Source organism: Oenanthe melanoleuca, chromosome 7, assembly GCF_029582105.1.
Source record: "Oenanthe melanoleuca isolate GR-GAL-2019-014 chromosome 7, OMel1.0, whole genome shotgun sequence".
In the NCBI taxonomy this organism is placed as follows: Eukaryota; Metazoa; Chordata; class Aves; order Passeriformes; family Muscicapidae; genus Oenanthe; species Oenanthe melanoleuca.
The window spans coordinates 7067081-7087423 of record NC_079341.1 but is presented as its reverse complement, the minus strand read 5'-3'; the positions used below and the strand labels follow the sequence as shown (position 1 = coordinate 7087423).

The following is a 20343-nucleotide window of genomic DNA, read 5'->3' as shown; positions in this document are numbered from 1 at the left end:
AAGGGTTTCAGGTCCTCAAGGCCTCATAAAGTGTAAGCTGGGATACGGCCTCTAAATTCTGACTTAAGATGACCTATACATTCCTGATTTGAATGGATTTTTCCACAATAAACCTGTATTCGTGGGTAAACAAGATTTCCCTCCCACCTAGTCTTTTAGCTCTAACATGATTTGCTGAGTTACTTATTTGTCCTCCTAATTTCTCCCTACTCAGATGCACTGGCAGCTACAGAAGTAGAACAAGATAGGGTTTAAGGACTTTTCTAGTTCATGCTTCAAGTTATCTTTTCCTTCAAATGCAACCCTTGGCTCCACACATTTCAAAGATCTAATGAACATCCTTGTTTCTACATTTGCCTTATTTTCAGTAATACTAAAGCAACACATTGAAAAACAACTTGTAAAGCAATAGGATCTGCCCTTGTTTGATTTTCCTTGAAGATTCAGAATGAAGAGAATATTAGTTATGAAAATACAGAAAAAAAAGGTTTAGACCAATGTAACCCATCACTCCCTCTTAGTGGCACATAATAATTCCTAGTGAAAATGCAAAACATTTCAGCAAAGCTATACAAATTACTTAATGCAAATATTCCTCCTCTGCCATGTTATAAACCAGAAATTATTAGTTCCTCTATTAAGTTACATCTAACATTTTAATGCTCAAAGTTCAAAATGCTTTTTAAAAGGTTTTATCCTTTCTGAGCCAGATTAATCTGAAGGAGGCATTTCTGAGAGAAATAATCATTTCAGTCCAGGATCCACAGCTGACTAGTGTACATTACTATTTTATTAAAGTTAATAAAGTCAGAGACTGCAGCTGGTGGTTTGTCTGATGGTTTATTGAGGATGAATCCTCATGGAGATCAGGATATGTGAAACTTTTTCTGAATGGTGAACAGCCTGGCTGTTGGACAGACTCCTGTAGTCTCGGTTTAGTTTTTAAAATTTTATGTCCTTGTAGAATTTTCAGTTAAAAATCTTGTACCATTCTCTTATTTTCTATAAACAAGCTCTGTTTATAGTTTATAGAAAGGCTGAGATTAAATATGGGAGATAAGAAAGAGTAATTCATCTGCAGGCCAGATTTAATTTAAATCTATAAACAGCTGTGGGCCACCTAGCCCACAAGGACAATAATCCAGATGTTTGAACCCTACAGCCTATTAATTCCAGTGTCAGACATGCAATTCACTTGGTACTTGACAGTGCAGAGGCTGAAAGGTCTTCTTACAGAAACCTCCCATTCCCACAGCTGAGAGCTCTCATGGATATAGAGCTGCAGAGGGAGTCCCAGAGGACATGCTAATGAGGCTAATTGGCAGCTTCAAGCAGGCTTAGGGAGAGGCAAGGGAAAAAAAATGAGCAACAGAGGAGGAACAGCGAGGGATATGGAGGGTTGAGTAAATCTTGTTGACCCCAAGGTCTTTATACACTCTTTCTTGCTTTGTTAATTCTGACTGGACAGACCTCTGAGCTTTTATCATTTGTCTTGAACAGGCAGATCACCCTTCTCCTTAGTGAGTGCCTGCTCTTATCCAAGGCTGAGGAACTCATGACACTGAGTATCACAGACTTAGAAGATTAATACTCAAATACTTAGTCTTTCTCTGAAGAACAGGAAAACGACATTGTAAAAGCTGCTACAAAGCTTCTAATAGTTTTGCAACTTCTGTCTCTACAACTCATTGCTCACCCCTTTTGAGGCAATACCAGGGAAGGCCACTGATGCACAGAGGGGAGGGCATGGAAGGGGGACATGGGACAGGCAACACAGGAGGAATACAGATATATTTTCTAGGCATGCAGGGATGAATTTAGAAAAGCCAGACCTCAGCTGGGGTTGAAAGTGGTGAGAAATATGACAGGGAAGTTGATGGTCAGGAAAAATGGAGTTGCACTTGCTCAGCCTGAAGCTGATGAGTCTGGTGTATGCACATGGATGCGTATGCATGGCTGAGAGTCACAAGCTACAAAAAACTACAACTAGAAATAAGGAAAAAAGTCAGAATGGGAGGGAATGTGTCTTGGAACTGGCTGCCAAGAGGCTTGGAATCTCTGTCCTTAATGGCATTTAAAGCTCAATTGCATAAGGCTCTGTTTTGTTCCACCTGGCTTTGAAATAATTTCTCAGATGGGAATCAACTGGATCATCTCCAGAGGCTTGTTCCAACATGTATTACACTAGATTCTTCCATTTCAATTCCCAATGCAAATCCTAACACAAATACAGGACAGCCAGGGGACAACTCCAACATTCAAGGATACATAGGACATTCCCTCTTCCTAAAATTGATGGTGTTTCAAGGTCTAACTATGAGCTAAATATTTTGCAGGTTTCTATTTTCAATCCAGATTATAATTGTTAGAAATTATATCAACGTGTGAAATAACTGATTTTAGGACTTTCTACCAAAAAAATTATCTAAAGCTCTCAAGCTGTTTAGAAATATTTTTTTCTCTGATGAGAGAAGTGGAATTAGACTCCTCAGAGTCAGAGATGATGAAAAATACTGTAATTAAGCAGCCAGAGTGCAAAATAAATAGATGTGATGGCAATTTATGTGAAAGAAACAAACTGCTGGGATGCAAATAAAATCTAAAACTTGCTCAGGGTGGGAAATACTTTAGGGCTGTGGTAGATTACACATCAGCTTCAGTGTAGACAAGGGGCTCTATCTCCATCCTGTTTTATGACATTTTGAACATCTTACTGTATTACTGAGAGAGGGACTCCAATTACTTCTCAGATCCTGTGCTGAATGCCATTAATTGGTATGAGCTATTTGTGATTGCAGCCAAGAAACCCCAGCTCCCATAACTTACTTGCCTTGCAAATGTTTCATAGGTATAACTGAAGTTATGTCACACAGGACTCAGAAATTTCAAGGAAAATGGAGCTTATGAAAAGCCCAAAGGATCACAAGCAGAACTTGAAAGAAGATAATAGCTCTGGAGGACAGATAAAGAGCTACTGGTCTGCCCTTCAGCTGGAGTTTATAAAGTATTGACAGACACGACAACTTTTTTTATCTCACCCAATTAAATTAACTTCTGCAATTTTTTTGTTTTTTAACTGGAACCTACCACAAATATTGAAATAGGCCCTATTGGATCATTTTCCTGAAAAAAGAAAGAAATGAAGCATTATCCATTATACTAAACTGCCTTGCATGACTATACACAAATGGAAGAAATACGAGAATTGCTTATAAATTTGATTCATTTCTTGAAAGAGATCCTCTTCTGGAGAGTAAGAACAATAAAACCAAGTCTTTTGAGAGTACCTGTTGCAGAACTTAAATATTTTATATTTAATTTTCATGTTTATTCATCTTTGGTATAGTGAGCCCCAAATTTAATGACTGCAATATATCAGAAATAACTAAGATGTTCAAATTTGCATTCCCTTGTAAAATTACAATTTTCTGCTTTCCTATCTCATTTGGGTATTTTCACAATACTAATTTTTCCATTAATTATGATCGCATGCAAGACATTCCAGTACTGTAATTTAAGTTAATTGGTATTAAGTTATTAATTCTAATTATAATAAAGTGGAAAAATTCATGACTTGTACATTTTTTTCTTCTACTGCAGTAGTTTCTAAATGTCAACTTTTTTGCGCTCTGTTTGAAATATCTTGCTATATCTAACTTCACCACATATCTTAAATATACTTTTTAATAGTGCCTTGTAATTCTGCTGACATGGGAAAGCTACATACAATTTGCTATTTGACGTTTTTTCATTACTTTTAATGACAGTCATGATCATTCTGCTGAAATGTTGACTGGATAGAAAAAATTTGTATAGCAATAGCGAAAAAAACGCAGTAGAAGTGCAGTTTATGCCACAAAAATGTGGCTTTGATAATACTGTACTCTAATGATAGCAAAATGTAGATATTGAAAAGACAGAATTGCACCTAGAACCCTGCTACTGTAGTGACTCATTTGATCTTTGACCCATGTCCAAAATGCTGCTTCCACAATAATATTATTTGATGATAAAAAATACATGGAATAATAAATTTCACATAGTTGAAAATCTAAATAAACTGTTTCTTGTCCTACAGTGAAGACTAATAGTTTTAGGTACTGCCAAGGGAGGTCTTTTATTACAGACTCACAGAATAATTTGGGTTGGAAACGACCTTCCAATCATAAAGTGTGACCATTACTAAATTCCGTTTTTGCACTGTTCATTTAACTCTAAGCTTTCAAATTGAAACTACTACATCAAGACTCAAATCTGCAGCTGACAACATAAAAACTTTCAAAGTGAGTGTGAAGCAAGCTTTAGGCCAGAGGCTGTGTGAGCACTAGGGAGCTGTGACACTTCTTGGTGAAGCATCCTCCCAAGGGTTTAATGTGCCATGGAAAAGAGCAGCCCTTCTGCCTCGTGCAAGGTCAGAGCCACTGACCCACGCCTTGCCAGCTGCCAACATAAACATCAGGCTGGCAAAGCACAACCCAGGAAAGCTGTGCATGTGGAAGTTTGATATAAGCCAAAAAATAAGCAAGTGACTCTAAAGGGGATTACAGACAATTGTTACAGAGAGACATAGTAAATAAACATCGTTGGTTGGGACAGCTGTGGATTGGCAGAAAGGCACCACTCAGGTGATGACAACCACCAGCCCTTTTTTAAAGGCTGCAGTCTTATTCCATTATAAAGTCACACTTTGATCACTTTTGTTTTGCATAAAGGAAGCTGGCCTCAAATCAAGAGAATTACCTTAAGGGCAAAAGAGAGCTTTTTCTTTGCATAACAGAAAAAACCATAAACATCTCTTCTTAATTAAGGACCATTACAGAAAAAGTTGGCACAGAGGAGAAGCTTGAGGTTGCCGTAGAATTTTATATCTGGGTGATACTAAAACTGTCATGCCATCACATCAAAATTAGTTTGTCTTTGATGCTATATTATAAAAATGCTAAATTATCTTTCTGGGGAGAAAAAAAAAATTGCGTGACCAATATGTTTTCATTTGTAGTGACACTGTTAAAAAATACAGGACCACAAACTGATGTCAAAATTCTGGCTTCACTAAACCAAGGCTACATATCCAGGGCATATCCACAGCTGAATTGTGAAGAATCTTATTATCATCTCCTTCTGGTAGACCAAAAAATCAGTAAGATAAGAAAAAAAAATTTTAAAAGGACCCAAGAAAATACACTAAACAAGCACAAAAAAGACAATAAATGAACAAAGGCAAACAGAATAAAACTGAAGAGGGAAAATAAACATCCCTGTCCCCTTCCTCCCCCAATAAAAAACCCCAAAGCCCAAATCCTCATTGGTTTACACAATGCAAATCATGCCAAAACCAGCAAATTTCAAAACAGTGAAGTAGCAGGGGGTCTGTTGGAAAAGAGAGAGAAATGCAAGATACTTTTATATTTAAGGGCTTCTTTAGGAGACTCATTGCTCCTGGATTTTACTTCCAGAAGAAACAACTCAGCCCATGTTTTCTTGCAAAGAGGATTATGGCCATACATCATCCTGAGGGTGGCATGTTCTAAGAGATAACAAAACTTTACTAATTCTCTGTTAAAAAAAAATCCTTTCTCACTGGTAGAGAAAAAAGGCCAGTTGCCAATATTGCAGGGTTCTTTTAATTTCCAGGTAACTTGGCTAGGATTTTTTATTTAATAACAGTCAACTCATGAAGTGCATTTTATCAACAAGCTGTTTTAGGAATCAACACAATCTCACCTTTCCCAGTAACCTCTCCCTGTGTTCTGATCACTCAGTTTAGTGTCAGAGAAATTATATTTGAGTCTTATAAAGAACAGAAACCAGTTTTTCATCCACAATAATCTGCATCCAAAAATCTATGGAGTAGAATACAGCTCACTTGCTCATGAGCAAATAATATCTCTGATATTACTTTCCATCAAACTGATTTGATTTTCTGAACATGTCATTCTCCACTTACATGATTACTTTCTGAAATAAATCTGAGCAAGTGTTATCTTTCCTTCCCAACAAACATGGAAAATACATGAGCTGAATGTTAGAGAATTGGAGGTGGAACAATTTGGGCAAAAATCAATGAGTATTGTTCAATACTTCTGTTATGAAAGTTTCCTGAAGCTTTTAATCATTATTTCAACACATAGTTACAAGTTATGAAATCAATGAGACATTCCACTTAAAAACCAAAATGCTGCAAACCCCAAATAAGGTACTGATAGATACATACTTTCCTCTTAAAGTGAAGAATACTGCAAAACTTAATGACAATGATACTTGAGAACTGAGATGGAAATATAATCCAGATTTATTAATGTTATGCCTCCATATGCCAACTTCATAAAAGCTGTGCAAATTTATTCCAGGTTTTAATAAATAAACAGGATAGGGAATCCCATACCCTTTACACTCCATCTACAGAGCACAGCAATTGTTTGCTTACTTTGAAACAAATAACTGATAGCTCTAAATAAGAATTTTCTACTAAGATCAAAATGAGAAAAATGGGTTAATTTTCTTAAAAACATATGTGGTATTACAATTTCAGTTTCCTGAAAGTGTTCTGGCAGACCTTAGAGGCAACCAGCACAAAGGTGGAGGAGGACCTGGAATAAACAACAAACAGGAGCAGAACTGGAGAGGACACTTAGAACACATAGCATCCTGAATCAGTGGAAAGACATTTTGGACCAAGAGTCTTCCCAACCAGGCTAAGAGCAGGATTCCTTTAGACTGGAATTCTCCATTCTTTTCTTCTGCTCCAGAAGATGCTGATGCTGTTGTTTCTACAGTTACCGCCATCTTGGCACCATTTTCTTTATTCTAATTCTTTTTCTGCACAGCTTCACTGACACCTACTCACCAGATCTGCTCTCAAGCAAGACAATGAAGCATGAAAGATGAAGGAAGTTTATTTTTTCTCTCAAAGACCAGAAATGAACAGACATTGTTCAGTGCTTTGAAAAAACCTCACAGCTTCAGCTTGCTTTTAAAACAGATGGCACAGTCACCCATAGCAAGTAATCCTCCCTCTCAAGAAGTGTAATATAAAGCCAAGGTGTCTGGCAAGGCTATTCAGTTAAATGGTAATATGTCCTTTGGACAAGAATTCAGCTGGAGAACACACAGAATAAAAACACATTCAAAACCTGGCAACTGTGAGAACAAGACTGCACTGTCCACTAAAAACACTTGCTCACTGTGTGGCAATGCTAAGCAAAAGAAAATTGCAAATACAAAAGCAGGGAACACTTACACAGAAACCTGAGTCCTGGCCTGTGAAACATACATACATATAGATATAGATATATATATATAGTTAAGAATTTTCACATTGATTTTTTTATTAAGACTATTTTAAGAAAGGTCTTTATATTAGGAAATACCAATCATTAGAGAAATTAGAGAACATCATCCAGAACAGAACACAATAGAATTTTATTGAATTGTACTCTCAGTTTGAGCAAGTAATTGCAGATTACTCAACTTACTCTGGTTATGCTGATGACTGCATATTCTCTCCTACTTTTAACAAATTATCTTCTAAGCTGGTGTTTAGGTAAGTATTTAGGACCCTTTAGGTTCTAAGGTACTTAGGTAAGATGCATTTCCTGCCAAAGGATGTCATTAGACAAATTGGAGCATTACTTACATAAACTTATCTCACTGTAATTTGGATAAGAAATAAAAGTAAAGCTTCTGGCTTTACTGTGCAAAAATGCCAGTATTGTTTACCACATTTCCTGAGCTGAGTATTTGATATTTCAATATAATCAGCAGAAAGGTTGCTATTATTGCCTTTGGTAGTGTTCTAAAGAAGTTTGTGCTATTAATTTTAATAATATTGTAAGCATGCAGCCTGAAGTTAAATTCCTTTGCACTCAAAACTTCCATCCATTTTAAAAAAAACATAATCAAGAAGAGAAGGAACACTAGCCTGCTTTCTAGTAAGCCATAATTCATAGCAAGAATCAACTGGCCATTAAAAACAGAAGATTTTCACCTGCAAAACAGTCATTTATTAAATTTTTCTTCTTTATTTCATCTTACAAATCTATGTTTCTGCAGTTTTCAAGTTAAAAACAAGATAGAATGTGCTGTGTTCTAAAGGTATGAGGAGAAAATAATTTCATATTTTCTTACCTTTGCATTATAGGGAATATAATGCTTTGATAAGGCTTCAGGAGTGTGCATCCATGTTTTGTCTACAGAAAAGCAAAATAAAAGAAGCACTGAATAGATTATTCAATTGTTAGCTTAAATATAATAATATGTCTGTGGAAGAGTTCAACAATCATCCTCTTACTCAAAAAACTAGCTGTCTGAAGTAGTTAGAGGGACTGGAGGGAAATATCACACACCTTCTCAAACACTTAGAAAAAAGAACCTGCTTCTTTCTGTTCTGCACACTTTCTATTGTAACCAACTTGGTTTTCCTTAAGAACTACAACTCCTTCCCCCAAACATTTGAATTCGTCTGAGGTTGTTTGCTGTTTCTGCCTCAGATCAGAATTTTCTGCACCCTGCTGTTTAAATTGTGCGTCTAATTATGCTTTTTTGATTAATTATGTGCTTTTTCTGAAGAATTATCAAGATAAAGGGACAAAAAAAATTATCCGAGCTGTAATTGAAAGAAGAAAGCCCTAATCCTTATAAAAGAAAAAGGATATTCATCAGGTTCATGTTTCAGATTTTATTTATAAGTTCAGATCATCTGCAATTTTTCTATACAATTTGCATATTCACCTTTAACTTGCCCATTACAAAACTGTGTAATTCTCTTACTTTTCCTGCTGTATGGCCATAATTCTGCAATTATTTGTCAAATACATCATCTCCTCTTAATAGCCTTTTTGAACATCGTTCAGAATTTAAGACAGAATTCCAAATGTTAAAAAAAAGCTTCTTTTTATTATAATCTTAGAAACAAATTTTCCAAGTTCTCATCTGAGAGAGTTTAAGAAAACAAAAATGTCCCAAAATACTAATTTGATTTATCACACATCTGGGAGAATCTGTAACTCCAATTAATATTTTATATGACATATATTGAACATTTAGTAGTGTTTTCTAACTTGAGACTATCCTGGTTTAAATTACCATGAATTAAAGCCACAAAACTTAACTTATTGAGTTAAGTAACAGAATAACAGCTTAAAGCAAAATTCTACCCTTGGATATTCAGAATTCTCTTTGTTTTTATGGGGAGTTGCAGTCAGAGTAATTACCAACTTTTCTGTTAGTTACACTTAAGAACAATAAGATTCTGTTCACTTTAAAATGTTGAAGAGCAAAAGCTGTGACACTGATTGACAATAAAGCAATAATTAAATATTTTAGATTATGCAGAAGAAAATCATTAAAAAAGATATTCACCAGTCACCACAGTAACAGGATCAGAACTACAAAGCTGGGAGAGTTCTTTTTTCCCTAAGCCAATTTCATTCTAGATGGCAGTAACGTTCAGCTCCATTACTGAGAAGTGATATTATCACTTCCTAATTAAGGAAGAATGATTTGTCCATTCAGCAGCACCCAGGAGGATGATTAAAGTGGCTCTGCCTTTTAACTGAGGCTTGTGATTGGACTGCTAAAACCAAGAAATCATTTCCCAGAATATATTAACACTGAAACCTGATCTCTACTTTAACATAATATCAAAGGCTGATGTTATCTGAAAGTGTGAAATAACCATCCCAGTGAACTTGTGAGTTAGGCCTGGTAGAATAAAGCCTGTCAGGCCAGGAGATAATCTGAAGAATCTGAAGCCCAACCAAGGAGGTACCATCAAAACTAACTATTCCTTGCAGATGTTTCTTCCTCTCTTCTACCTATCAGGGCAAATTCAAATCTGAAAAAAATGTTATTTAGTTTGGGAGTCAAGTGCGAAATGCAGGTCTTAATTCAGCATCAGATAATCTTTCCAATTTTATTATCATGTACAAAGCTTTACTTAAAATGTTTCTGTGAAATCATCAAGTTAACAGCCTCTAAAAGCAATGTGACAGAGAGTCCAGCAAGGAATAACACTGCTAGGCAAGTGCTGTCCTAACTGCTGGTACCGCTAACTGGGAGGAAGATAAGGAAATATGGTCAGGTGCTCTCAGCTCAAAATGAAATCAGTAACTTAGCATGATACCAAAAGGCACCTGGGTCCAGGAGTCTTGTGTTATTGGTTAAAATAGTCCAATATTCAGATGTAGATCCACAGACACAGCTACTAAAGATTTCCACTGATGATGGAAGTCCATTTCTTAGAGGCAAGTAATAATTACAGAGCGGTGATACTTTAGAAAGTGCTCTTAATGCTAAACTAAATTAATACAAGACAAAACTCAGGCTGATAACAAAAACAGAAAAAAAACATTCAAGTTGTTATTGGGTAGTTTGTTACCAGCATCTCCTTCTGAATTGTAAGGTCTGGTTATGGACTTACACCACCCACAGCAGCTGTTTAAAATACTGCTCAGTATTAGCAGTTGACAAAGACCAGATTTCAGACATTTTGCATGCAATAAACCAGAAAAACACAAAAAAAGAAAGCCTTTAAAATAAGTATTGGTCAAATAGCTGATGTAGATATGGCTTGTGGTTTGCATGAACCCTCACCAGTTTTAATTTTTAAAGAGTTTTCACAGCTTAAAACTTAATTATTCATTTGGAAGCAACAAGCAAAATATGAAGCTTACAGTGAAAAATCACAGTTCATATTATTATTTTATTAGTAACACAGAAGAGAGTTCTAGACAATTCCCAGCTAAATAAAACAGTAGGTCCTAAAGAAAGGATTGAAAGCCCAGATAAAACCAAAGTTGACAACCTGCATCTAAAGTTAACAGTAATAGAAAGTTAAAGGACTCATGCTGTTACATAGGGTGAAAAGCAGAGTTATTTTAGATGTTGTCTGAAGTTCTTAAACCAAGTTGCCTTAGAGTTTACATTAAAGTTTTAAAAAGTGCTCAGTTGTTGGGAATTATGAGGCTTGGAGAACTATGAGTTTGAGCCAGAGTCAAACAATACCTATGTTTAAGTGAGGTACGAGAAATTTTAAGAAGTCTGAGTACGTGCTGGTTTTGCCAACTCCCTGGTACTGAGTGAAATGAGGTGCAAAAAAGGGTCACCACTGATTTCAGGGGCACGGGGTGAGCCACATCCCAGATTAACCAGGATTGGCAACGCTGTGTGGAGTCTCTCCACAGCACCTCAGCATGTGCACAGCGTGCTCAGTGTGTGGCACAGGCACAGAGAACTCCCAGAGCTGCAGCACAGCAGCCTATCCAGTTTCTAAGGGAGTTTGACTTGGTAAGACCTTATCAGGTTTTGTTCCCTGCCAGCACACAGCAGTCTGCTAAGAGAAAACTGCATCAAGTTCACACTGGGAGACCCAAGGGTCTGACAGGCTGAATTGCAAGGGTGTAGGTAGGAGCTGGGCACTTCCATGGGCAGAGCATGAATTCTGCTCAGAGTTGAGCCTTCTCTGCTTTCTAAGCTGCCTGAACCAGAACCATTAAAAGGGGAGGTTGCTTTCCAACCTGCATTTCACAGCACCTGGTCAGTCCCACACTGCTGGATCCCGTGTGAGCCCTGGCAGAACCCTCAGTGTCACCAGGAGAGCCAGGGCAGAGGGACACGTGTGCTGACAAATCACACACTGAAGGAAATCGACTCAGGGACTTCATCAAGGACCCTGAACAACTGTGCTGCACTCAGAGGAGGATGACATTAGGTTAGATAACAGCACAGCTGACCATTTATCTATGGAAAAGGAAAGTGTTAGCAGTGCCAAGAAATTGGCCTCCCTTTGAGATTAATTTCTCTGCACATTACTGCCCAAAGAGATTGTGGAATGGTGTTTTCACAGTGCAGCTTTAGTTAACTGCCTCCCTAAACCCCAGTCATTATTAATTCATTAACATTAAGTAACATTAATTAATTAATGTTTCTAAAGTGTTTATCAAAGCCTGTTAGACCTAGCGGCCATACATTTAATATGATGAACAGAAAAAGACTCTTGGATTTTAACTTTTTCTTTTTTAGTGCCCCAGTGAAACACAGTAATTTCTAAAAGGTAGAAACTAAAGCTGTTCTTTACTGGACCAATATGATTTGAAATCTTGGAACCATCTTTTCTTCCTGTTTTACAAAATTTGGTATGAAATATTTTTGTGACAAGCAGCTTTATAAGAGTCTCCTGAAGAAGGTATCATCCTAAGAGATCCATAATACATCTAGGTGTTACTGCCTCAGGAACAAACAGCTTACTTGCTTCAGTGTATGTACATAAGTACTCTCTTTTCATTATTCCTAGATTATCTATTTTTCTGTAAAAAAAGAAAACCTTCACAACAGGACAAAAAGAACTGTCACCCTGTTAAATAAATTCCTTTATTGTGACTGCAGTAGAAACATGCAGGTTCTCACAAAGCTTCCCTTATGCTGGTCAGACAGTAAGAAAATCTATCTTGTTGACCACTGCAGGTAACACATGAATGGATAGGTTGAGGCATGAGACTTAATGCTTGGCACCAGAGTTTTCATCAGAATGTAATATTGAAATATTACTAACAAATCTAGCCATGTTATTGCATTGATCAGCTACAGCATCTGTTCCAGCCACCTTCCAGAGCAATGACTAAAATCTGTGTGTCTGATAGCAGCAATTCATTAAAGTTATTAACAGTTATGACTAAGCAATTGAAATTATGAGTCAGAGCCTTCTCTAAAAACATATAGAGGAAAATGCCCATCAATACACATAACTCAAAAAATAGTTACTTTTGTTGTTTTTTCCCCTTTTTTCGCCCCAAACATGATATGCTTTGGATGCATATTTATTCTTTGCCAAGAAAAGAGCCTTGTCTCCCTAGAACAAAGTGATCTTGGCAGAATACTTTGCCTGTGTCCTTCTCCCCTAATATTTAGGACCTTGTAAATGGTTTTAAACAGCTGATTGCTATAATTGCAAATGGTGTCACAGAAAGTTGGGTTGGCATAGTTACAAAATGAAAATAAGCCTAGTATTTGCATTTCCTTCGACAGGAAATTTGCTGCATAGCCTACACATTTTATACTATATGTTTCTGAGATATGGATGATAACATGCAAGTTTTGAAAATAAAGGAAAGTAGGATGAAAGTATGAGTGCAACTGACCAATGACTAGCAAATCTTAGCTTTTGCACTTTTGATGTGTTGATGTAAAGGACTTTTAACAAGTTCATATTCCTAAACGGACGGGGGAAAAAAACCAAGAAAAATAAATCTGAACTATTTAGCCCATACTTCATGTGTCTCCTATTTAGAGGAAGAGTTCCACTGCCTTTGAGAAAACCTTCTATTTGAAGTCAAAAAAGAGATTACTGGCATAACATTATTTAAGTGATCACATTTTTGCAACTTTTTACTGAAATATACATAGAGACCAAACCTTCAACTCCGTATTTCACTTTTGTAGTCTTGTCAAAAAAGTTCAGTGAACTGTTCCAGTATTGCTATAAATAAATTTGGAGAAGTATCAATTCAACTTGTAAAAAAGGTTTAAAAAGAAAGCTTTTGAAAAATTTCTTGCCGTTAAAGAACATTATGTAAATAGGTCAAAACAAAGGAAAAGAAACATAAATGACAATCTCAATATACAATTGAAATAGAATTTTAGTTTTCTGATTCCAGAACACTGAAATAATGTGATATAAAAGTTTAAGTGGAGCTTTCTTTAAAATTCAAACTGGAAGGAGAAGAAAGGAGTTTGAGTAACCAATGAGAGCAACTAAAATATGCATATCTACAGCTTCCTCTTGCTTATGTACCTAAAGTACATCCTTTTATGTGCCAGAAGGATTTGATTTCACAAAACAGTACTTTCCTGAGTGGTCTATTTTGGATGTTGTCTGCAATTTTCCAACAGCTTTATAAGACAGATTGTTATGAAATCAAGTAGCCATTGTGATTCCTATCGAGGTCTGGTTGTTACACCCCTAAGTTCTATCACAAAGGATAAGATATTTTGCCTTTAACTAGATACTCATCCAGTTACCTCACAGTGCTGTAACTCAAGTATTTAGGCTGTGTAAATTTTAATGGGGTAGAAGCCAAAAAGCTTCAGACCCCTTCCATGCTATTCTCATTGAAAAGTCAGTATTTGTGTCTATGGCTCAGCAGCATACAAGTCTTCTGGAAAGGAGTTCCTGGGGTTTTGGAGAAATAACAAATAGTTATTGCTGTAAATAGCACTGTTAACCTGCCTAGAACATTCCTTACAGCAGGCAAGAGATAAGATCAGTTCTGCAATACCTTTCCAAAGATAATGCAGATAAAATAAGGAACAGGAAATTATCCTCCTATTCTCATGGGATCAGAAAGAAAAGAAAAATCAGACTTAACTGCACACACCCAAGAATCCTTTGGAGAAGGTTTCCAAAGCCCCCATAGTTAATGTTTTCTATTTTGTTTAAGTGAATAAATACCATGACAAAATCAAGACTAAATTAAGAACAAGTAATTTAGATTCAAATTCTCCTCATTTGTATGCTTCCTCTGAAGACATACTGCAACTTTTTTCCTTAAAAAAATAGAGCAGTCCCTTCTGTTCTTCAGAATGTGAATATATTATGTGTGTGATATAATACATGTCCAGTTGCATACAAATGTTTGCAAAGACACAAAATGTCAGACTGAGCACTTCCCTGTCTCACCACGAGAAAACCACTGGGTCCTTGCCAAATGAAGGTGGAAACCCTGCAGGTTTCCTGCCACAGCCTAATACTTCAAAAAACTGAGTCAAATCAATCCTAAAAAGGGACCTGGCCACTGAATATTGGTTTTCCACATGACCTCACATTTAGAAAGACAAGGTACAGTACTTGGCATACATATGACCTCTTTGTGAAGATACTATAAAACTGTTAACTGATTTTTGTGTTAAGACAGTTGAATACAGAAATATTTGTTATACCACAAAAGCAGCATCTTTTCCTCCCACACTTCACTGCTGAAAAAATTTTTGTTCAAAAAAATCCTAGATGCATCAAGCAGCAGCTTTTTTGCTGTGGGGGCAGAAGAGGAAATTTAGACCTAGATTTGGTTTGTTGGTTTCTACTGGTTTTTGTTTCTGTTTTGTTCTGTTTTTTTTTTTTTTTTTTTTTTTTCGTCTCCGCTGTAGGTTGAATGCTTTTATGAAAGAACAAAGTGGAACCACAAGAATATGTGAAGACCACAGTAGGGGAGCCCATTCCTGCTTATGTTCCTTTAAAACTATGTGAGTATATCCTCTTTATGGTTTTTGTTATTACTCTTAATGTGGAAGTCCAGCTCACAATATGCCTTAGTTAAAATCACTGATGTGAAATAACTTCTGACAGAAGGAAAGTACTTACTTTAGGACCACACTTATTCCCATCACTCTTTTGGACCTTCACCTATTGTCTTCTCATTAAGAGATAACATTTAAAACAAAATATTTTTCATCTCGAGAATGCAGCATTTGTTTATAACAAAAATAAAGATCATATTATAGGAGCCCATTCACACAAAAGAGCATCCTATAACCTTTGATTGCAGTATTTTATATGTCAGCCCCTGCCCATTTAATGCATCTGTCTACACTCCCATAAATAAAACCAATAAAAAGCCATTGCACAGAAATGTTATTGCTGAAATTTATTATTTAAAACAGGTAATTACTTTGATATATCCTATTTAGCATTATAAAGACCATCTGCATCTCAGGAGCTGGCAATTGGCAGCAATTATCCACCTTATTAACTGCTATCACATGCAAAAAAACCCAGAAAATTTAGATTGTTGTAGATATTGAACTTCATCTCATTAGAAAACTAAGGCTGACATTCTTTATGGGATGAAGAAGAATCATTGGGGCACAAAATAGAAAAAAATTAAAATCAACTACTACGTCCTCCACAACTTCACCCAATTTCAGCCTTTGTAATTCAACAGACATACATATCTACATTTTTAACACTCTTTTGTGTCACTCAGTCTCCATCTTTTGCTCACAGAGGGTTTGGATTACAGTCATTCCATATTTAGATATCTCTCTCTGGAAGGAACAGTAGCTTTCTTTCACATTTCTGATGAGGCAAAAGCCAGGAAATACTAGTTATTTTCTCCTTACTTATATGCATCAGTTCTTATGCTAACATCTTTTAATAGAAGGATTCAGGATCAGTAAAATGTGCCAAACTCATTTATGCCAGGCAACTCCATTCACTAAAAAAATGGGCAAAATAAAGCCCCCACAGTTAATGCTCTCTATTTTGTTTATGTGAATAAATACCATGGCAAAATCAAGTCTAAATTAAGAACAATTAAGTAATTTAGATACAAATATACTAAGAATGAGAGAAATATACATAACAATATAGCATTTAGAGAGATCTCATATAGGAGAATTACACTACTATCCCTAAGCTACTTAAGAGACTGAGTTTATCGAGATGCAAACATATTTCAAATTGAATAGACTTCCATCTGCATTACAGACTTTTTGCACCACAGCATTTCAAAATGAGCATGCTACCACATGAGTTTAAAGGAAAAATTGAAAATGAAAAGTAAAGAGGACTCTTCAAAACCCCTTCCCCAAAACGGGAGCACCAACAAAAGCAAACTTCCAGTAGTGTAATAGATACACAAACATTTTCACAAGCTTTGTCATAACAAAACAAGAACACATATACTGCTCATCAATTTGTTTTTATGGGATTTCATTGATCAATGAATAGAAAAGAGAATGTTTGCTTTTGTACAGTTTGTAGTCATATTTCTGCAACTGAGAATTTTTTCCACAACACACCTATTTGTTAGTCCAACAAACCAAGCTCTATTGAAGTCAAGAGAGAGCCTACGTTGCTTTGAATTTTTTTTCCCCATATTTAAACATGCAACTTAATACAGCAAGTGCTCATATCAGCTTTAAACCTGAAATTAACCTTTTTGTCAGTATTGGTGCCTAGAGTTTGTTTCCCTGTTATACAAGCTCATGGGTAACAGAAGAGGCCAGATATCACAACCTGGACTGCTGAAAGATTTCATTTATTTATCATGACCTGTGTAAGTACTTTCTGAAACAAGCTGAATTTGTTTATTCTTCATATTTTTTTTATATTTTTCACTGTCACTTTTAGGAGGAATGATCAAAAGCTTGATTTTTTGCAATTTGAGATTTAAGCATATCAATTAAGCCTTTAACCAAAATGACTATCAGACAAGTAAAAATAATTCCAACTGAAATACAAGCAAGCTCACCAGCTCTGGTTTGTACTAAATCTTGGGCAGTCAGACAGGCAATGGCTGTACCACTTTTTAAAGTGCCAGAGCACTCAGCACACCTTGTCAGCTCAAGTGGCTATTTCATGCCCAAACCATGACCCTCAAAAATAAACTTACACTGAGTACTGGCTGCAGATATGATATCTCCAGTAAAAAACTGTGCCTCAAAATGAAGTACTGGTAATGCTGAAAGTGGAGATGTGTGCTCTCAAGAGCACTGCTCTGATTTATGACAAAGCTGCTGTTCCCATAGCAGATTCTCTCCATAAACACTCATGTCACACATCTTATCTATAGGAATTTTTTGCCTGCAAACCATCAGGATTCATTTTAAAAAGAGCTCACTTTCTGTCTTAGCAACTCACATTTCATGGCAATTCTTTTGTGAAAGCACAGGTTGCTCCAACAGAAGAAAGAAAGGGGGGAAAACTAAAGAAAGCTTGCTTCTAGTGCTCTTTTTCTTGCTTTGTCTACCAACATCTGTAAACTAAATAGTTTCCTGAACATTTATAAGAAAAATTTCATTGCTTGAATCAGGTGGTAGAATGAGAACAGAGCTCATCAGCAAGAACAGTAGAGTCCCAGCCATTTTAGTGACCAGTTCCACCAGCTCAAAAAGATGGGAGCTATGGCATGAAAAGACCTTCTCTATATGCATCCTGTTAAAGGACTCAGAGGCTGATGATCACAATAAATATTAGGGAACATCTATTCTATCAATCTGCCCAATTCAGATATAATCTCTGGTTATTAAAGTATCACCAACATCCATTTAAATTCCCATTGCAATCCCATGGATTTAATGCTGTTGTTTTTGTAGCTTCAAGGTAACAGAGCACTGCAAGTTTGTAATTCACACAAACAGCACAGCCAGCTGGAAACTGGTTTGTCTTGGGAAGCCACAGCAGTCACACAGTTAATGCCTCGAATCATCCATACTCTTGTGGACAGAGAAAACCCACAAATAACCCATCAAGAACTGGAAATAACTGCATCTATGAGATCTGGGGGGAAAAAATCAAATACTATAAAGGAAGTTCAGCAATTCAAAATGTTTTTAAATGCAGTTATTATGCATGAACACTGATAGAGCCAAGTTCTTATGAACTTCATTTGCATTAAAAATATGTAATTTTCACCTATTCTCAACAATTGCTTAACTGAAACTTGTTTTTCTTTTTCCCTGGAATATGAGAATGGAAATGTCACAAGTGCTACTATGAGTAGAATAAATGGATGACAGCATTGAATTCCACTATCTCCTCTGGTTTTGAATCATTATTAGGAACCCACACTAATTGCATTTCACTGTGCCTGACAGCTTTTATATGATTTTTTTTCTTAGGGTAAAGGAAACAGCACAGAAAATTAACTGAACAACAAAGCAAATGTCTTTGAATACAATGAAATTCCAAAAATTTAGGTAAGGACTTAGTAAGAAATCAGTAAGAATTTTCTTATGAAGAAATGAAAACAAAGAGAAGTTAATTGAGACCCCTGAAATGATCCCAGGAAACTGAGGATACAACTTTACAACCTGATGGTAAAGGCAATATGCAGAAACTGCCAAGGGCAATATGAAATAGCAGAGTATTTTAGCATTCTGGGTCCAAATCAAAACTCTGAGAAAATATCCAGTAAAACACAACTGGTCTGTTTCTAAAACATGGCAGGCTGAGCTTCAAACGTTATCAGAAGTCATTAGAGAAAAAAAACAAAAAAGGAAAATAATTACATGGTCGCCTAGACAAAACAATCTACAATCCCCAAGTTTCTCAGTTATGATAAAACAATTCACAATTAAAGAATAATGAAATGGTTTCTCAAATGATCTGGAAGAAGCCTAGCAACACTATCAAGCACCTGGAAGGACAGATCTGTTGATAGTAATGTTACAATCACCTACAAAAAGAAATACATCAGTACTTAAGAAGAGCACAGTCTATGGGTTGAAACTTATTTCCTCCTGCTATCAGGGTGTTAAAAGATCTTACACTTCCTCACAAAGGCTGCAAAATAGGATGAATCTGCCTTTAATGATCTTGTGCTGATAGTCTGAACTACTTCTCTTACCTTGAATCATCTGGCTTTAACAAACCAATGCACTAGACACAGAAGGATGCAGCGATGCTGTCATTTCACCTTGGCCTAAACTATGCAGATTCTTTTTATTACCAGCTATGATATTGATACTAAAGCAGAAATTCTCATTATATAAACAAAATACTTACACTGAGTCCAACTGAGTTTGCACCTGCTTATTCATGCAAGGGCTGTCTCAGTGCGTGCCACACTTAAGGATCTTTAGAAGCAAACACGGAAAAAGAAGAGATGACACCTACTGAGTATTTCCTACCTCAAAAACAAATGGGGGAAATATCAACAAAGCTGCAGTAAAAGAAGCTGCATCCTTAATGCTCCTTCTAAAGACTTATGTTTGAAAAATCATTAACAGTCCATGAAAAGATACTAAGCAAGCCAGAGGAGCAACATGCTTTAATATCCTTTTGGAAGGCAAGCCATTTCAGATTGCTACAAATCCAGAAGAGCTTCTTACAGCTAAAAATATCCTTCTGCATGAGATATTTCAAGTATATTAAACACAGTTGGAAGAATCCAATAAATATACATACAAAGAAAAGTCACTGACTTGTAGAAGTTCTAGAACCCTCCAGGATCTCCTTTGGTGTGTGCAGGCAAAATAAGAAAATAGAATGTGTACTTTATATTTATGTATTTCTATGGGTGTGTGTACACACATCCTGCAATAAAAAAATATAACAAAATTCAACTTCAGCCTTAGAATGCAGAAAACTCTAACTACAAATCAAGAATGCTTTGCTCTGTACATCTTCTATTGTTATCTAGATAATTCAGTGCAATGATTAAGCTTTTCCTTGTACAATTCTTAATATTCTAAGGAATTTTTATGGGGCATTTATGTCTCCATGAAATATAAGCTAAATTACTTACCTTTCTTCCTGCTAAAAGCACGATTCATGTTGAAAAATCTACCCAGTCAATGATGCTTCTGGGTTTGGTTTTTTCCTCCCCACTTTAACCTGCAGAACAA

The 20343-nt window shown here is 36.1% G+C and overlaps 1 protein-coding gene across 5 annotated transcripts in view; it reads right to left on the bottom strand.

The window, feature by feature from the left end:
* The window catches only part of GULP1 (GULP PTB domain containing engulfment adaptor 1), a 135927-nt gene that overhangs the window by 52281 nt on the left and 63303 nt on the right, over positions 1-20343 (bottom strand). For all 5 annotated transcript variants that reach the window (XM_056496500.1, XM_056496502.1, XM_056496503.1 and 2 more), the window contains 2 exons: positions 20244-20332; positions 8128-8189 (listed from right to left, as the gene is read on the bottom strand). In XM_056496500.1, the coding sequence (XP_056352475.1) occupies positions 8128-8189; positions 20244-20271 (90 nt within the window). In that variant the 5' untranslated portion in view covers positions 20272-20332. The remainder of the gene's footprint in view (positions 1-8127; positions 8190-20243; positions 20333-20343) is intronic.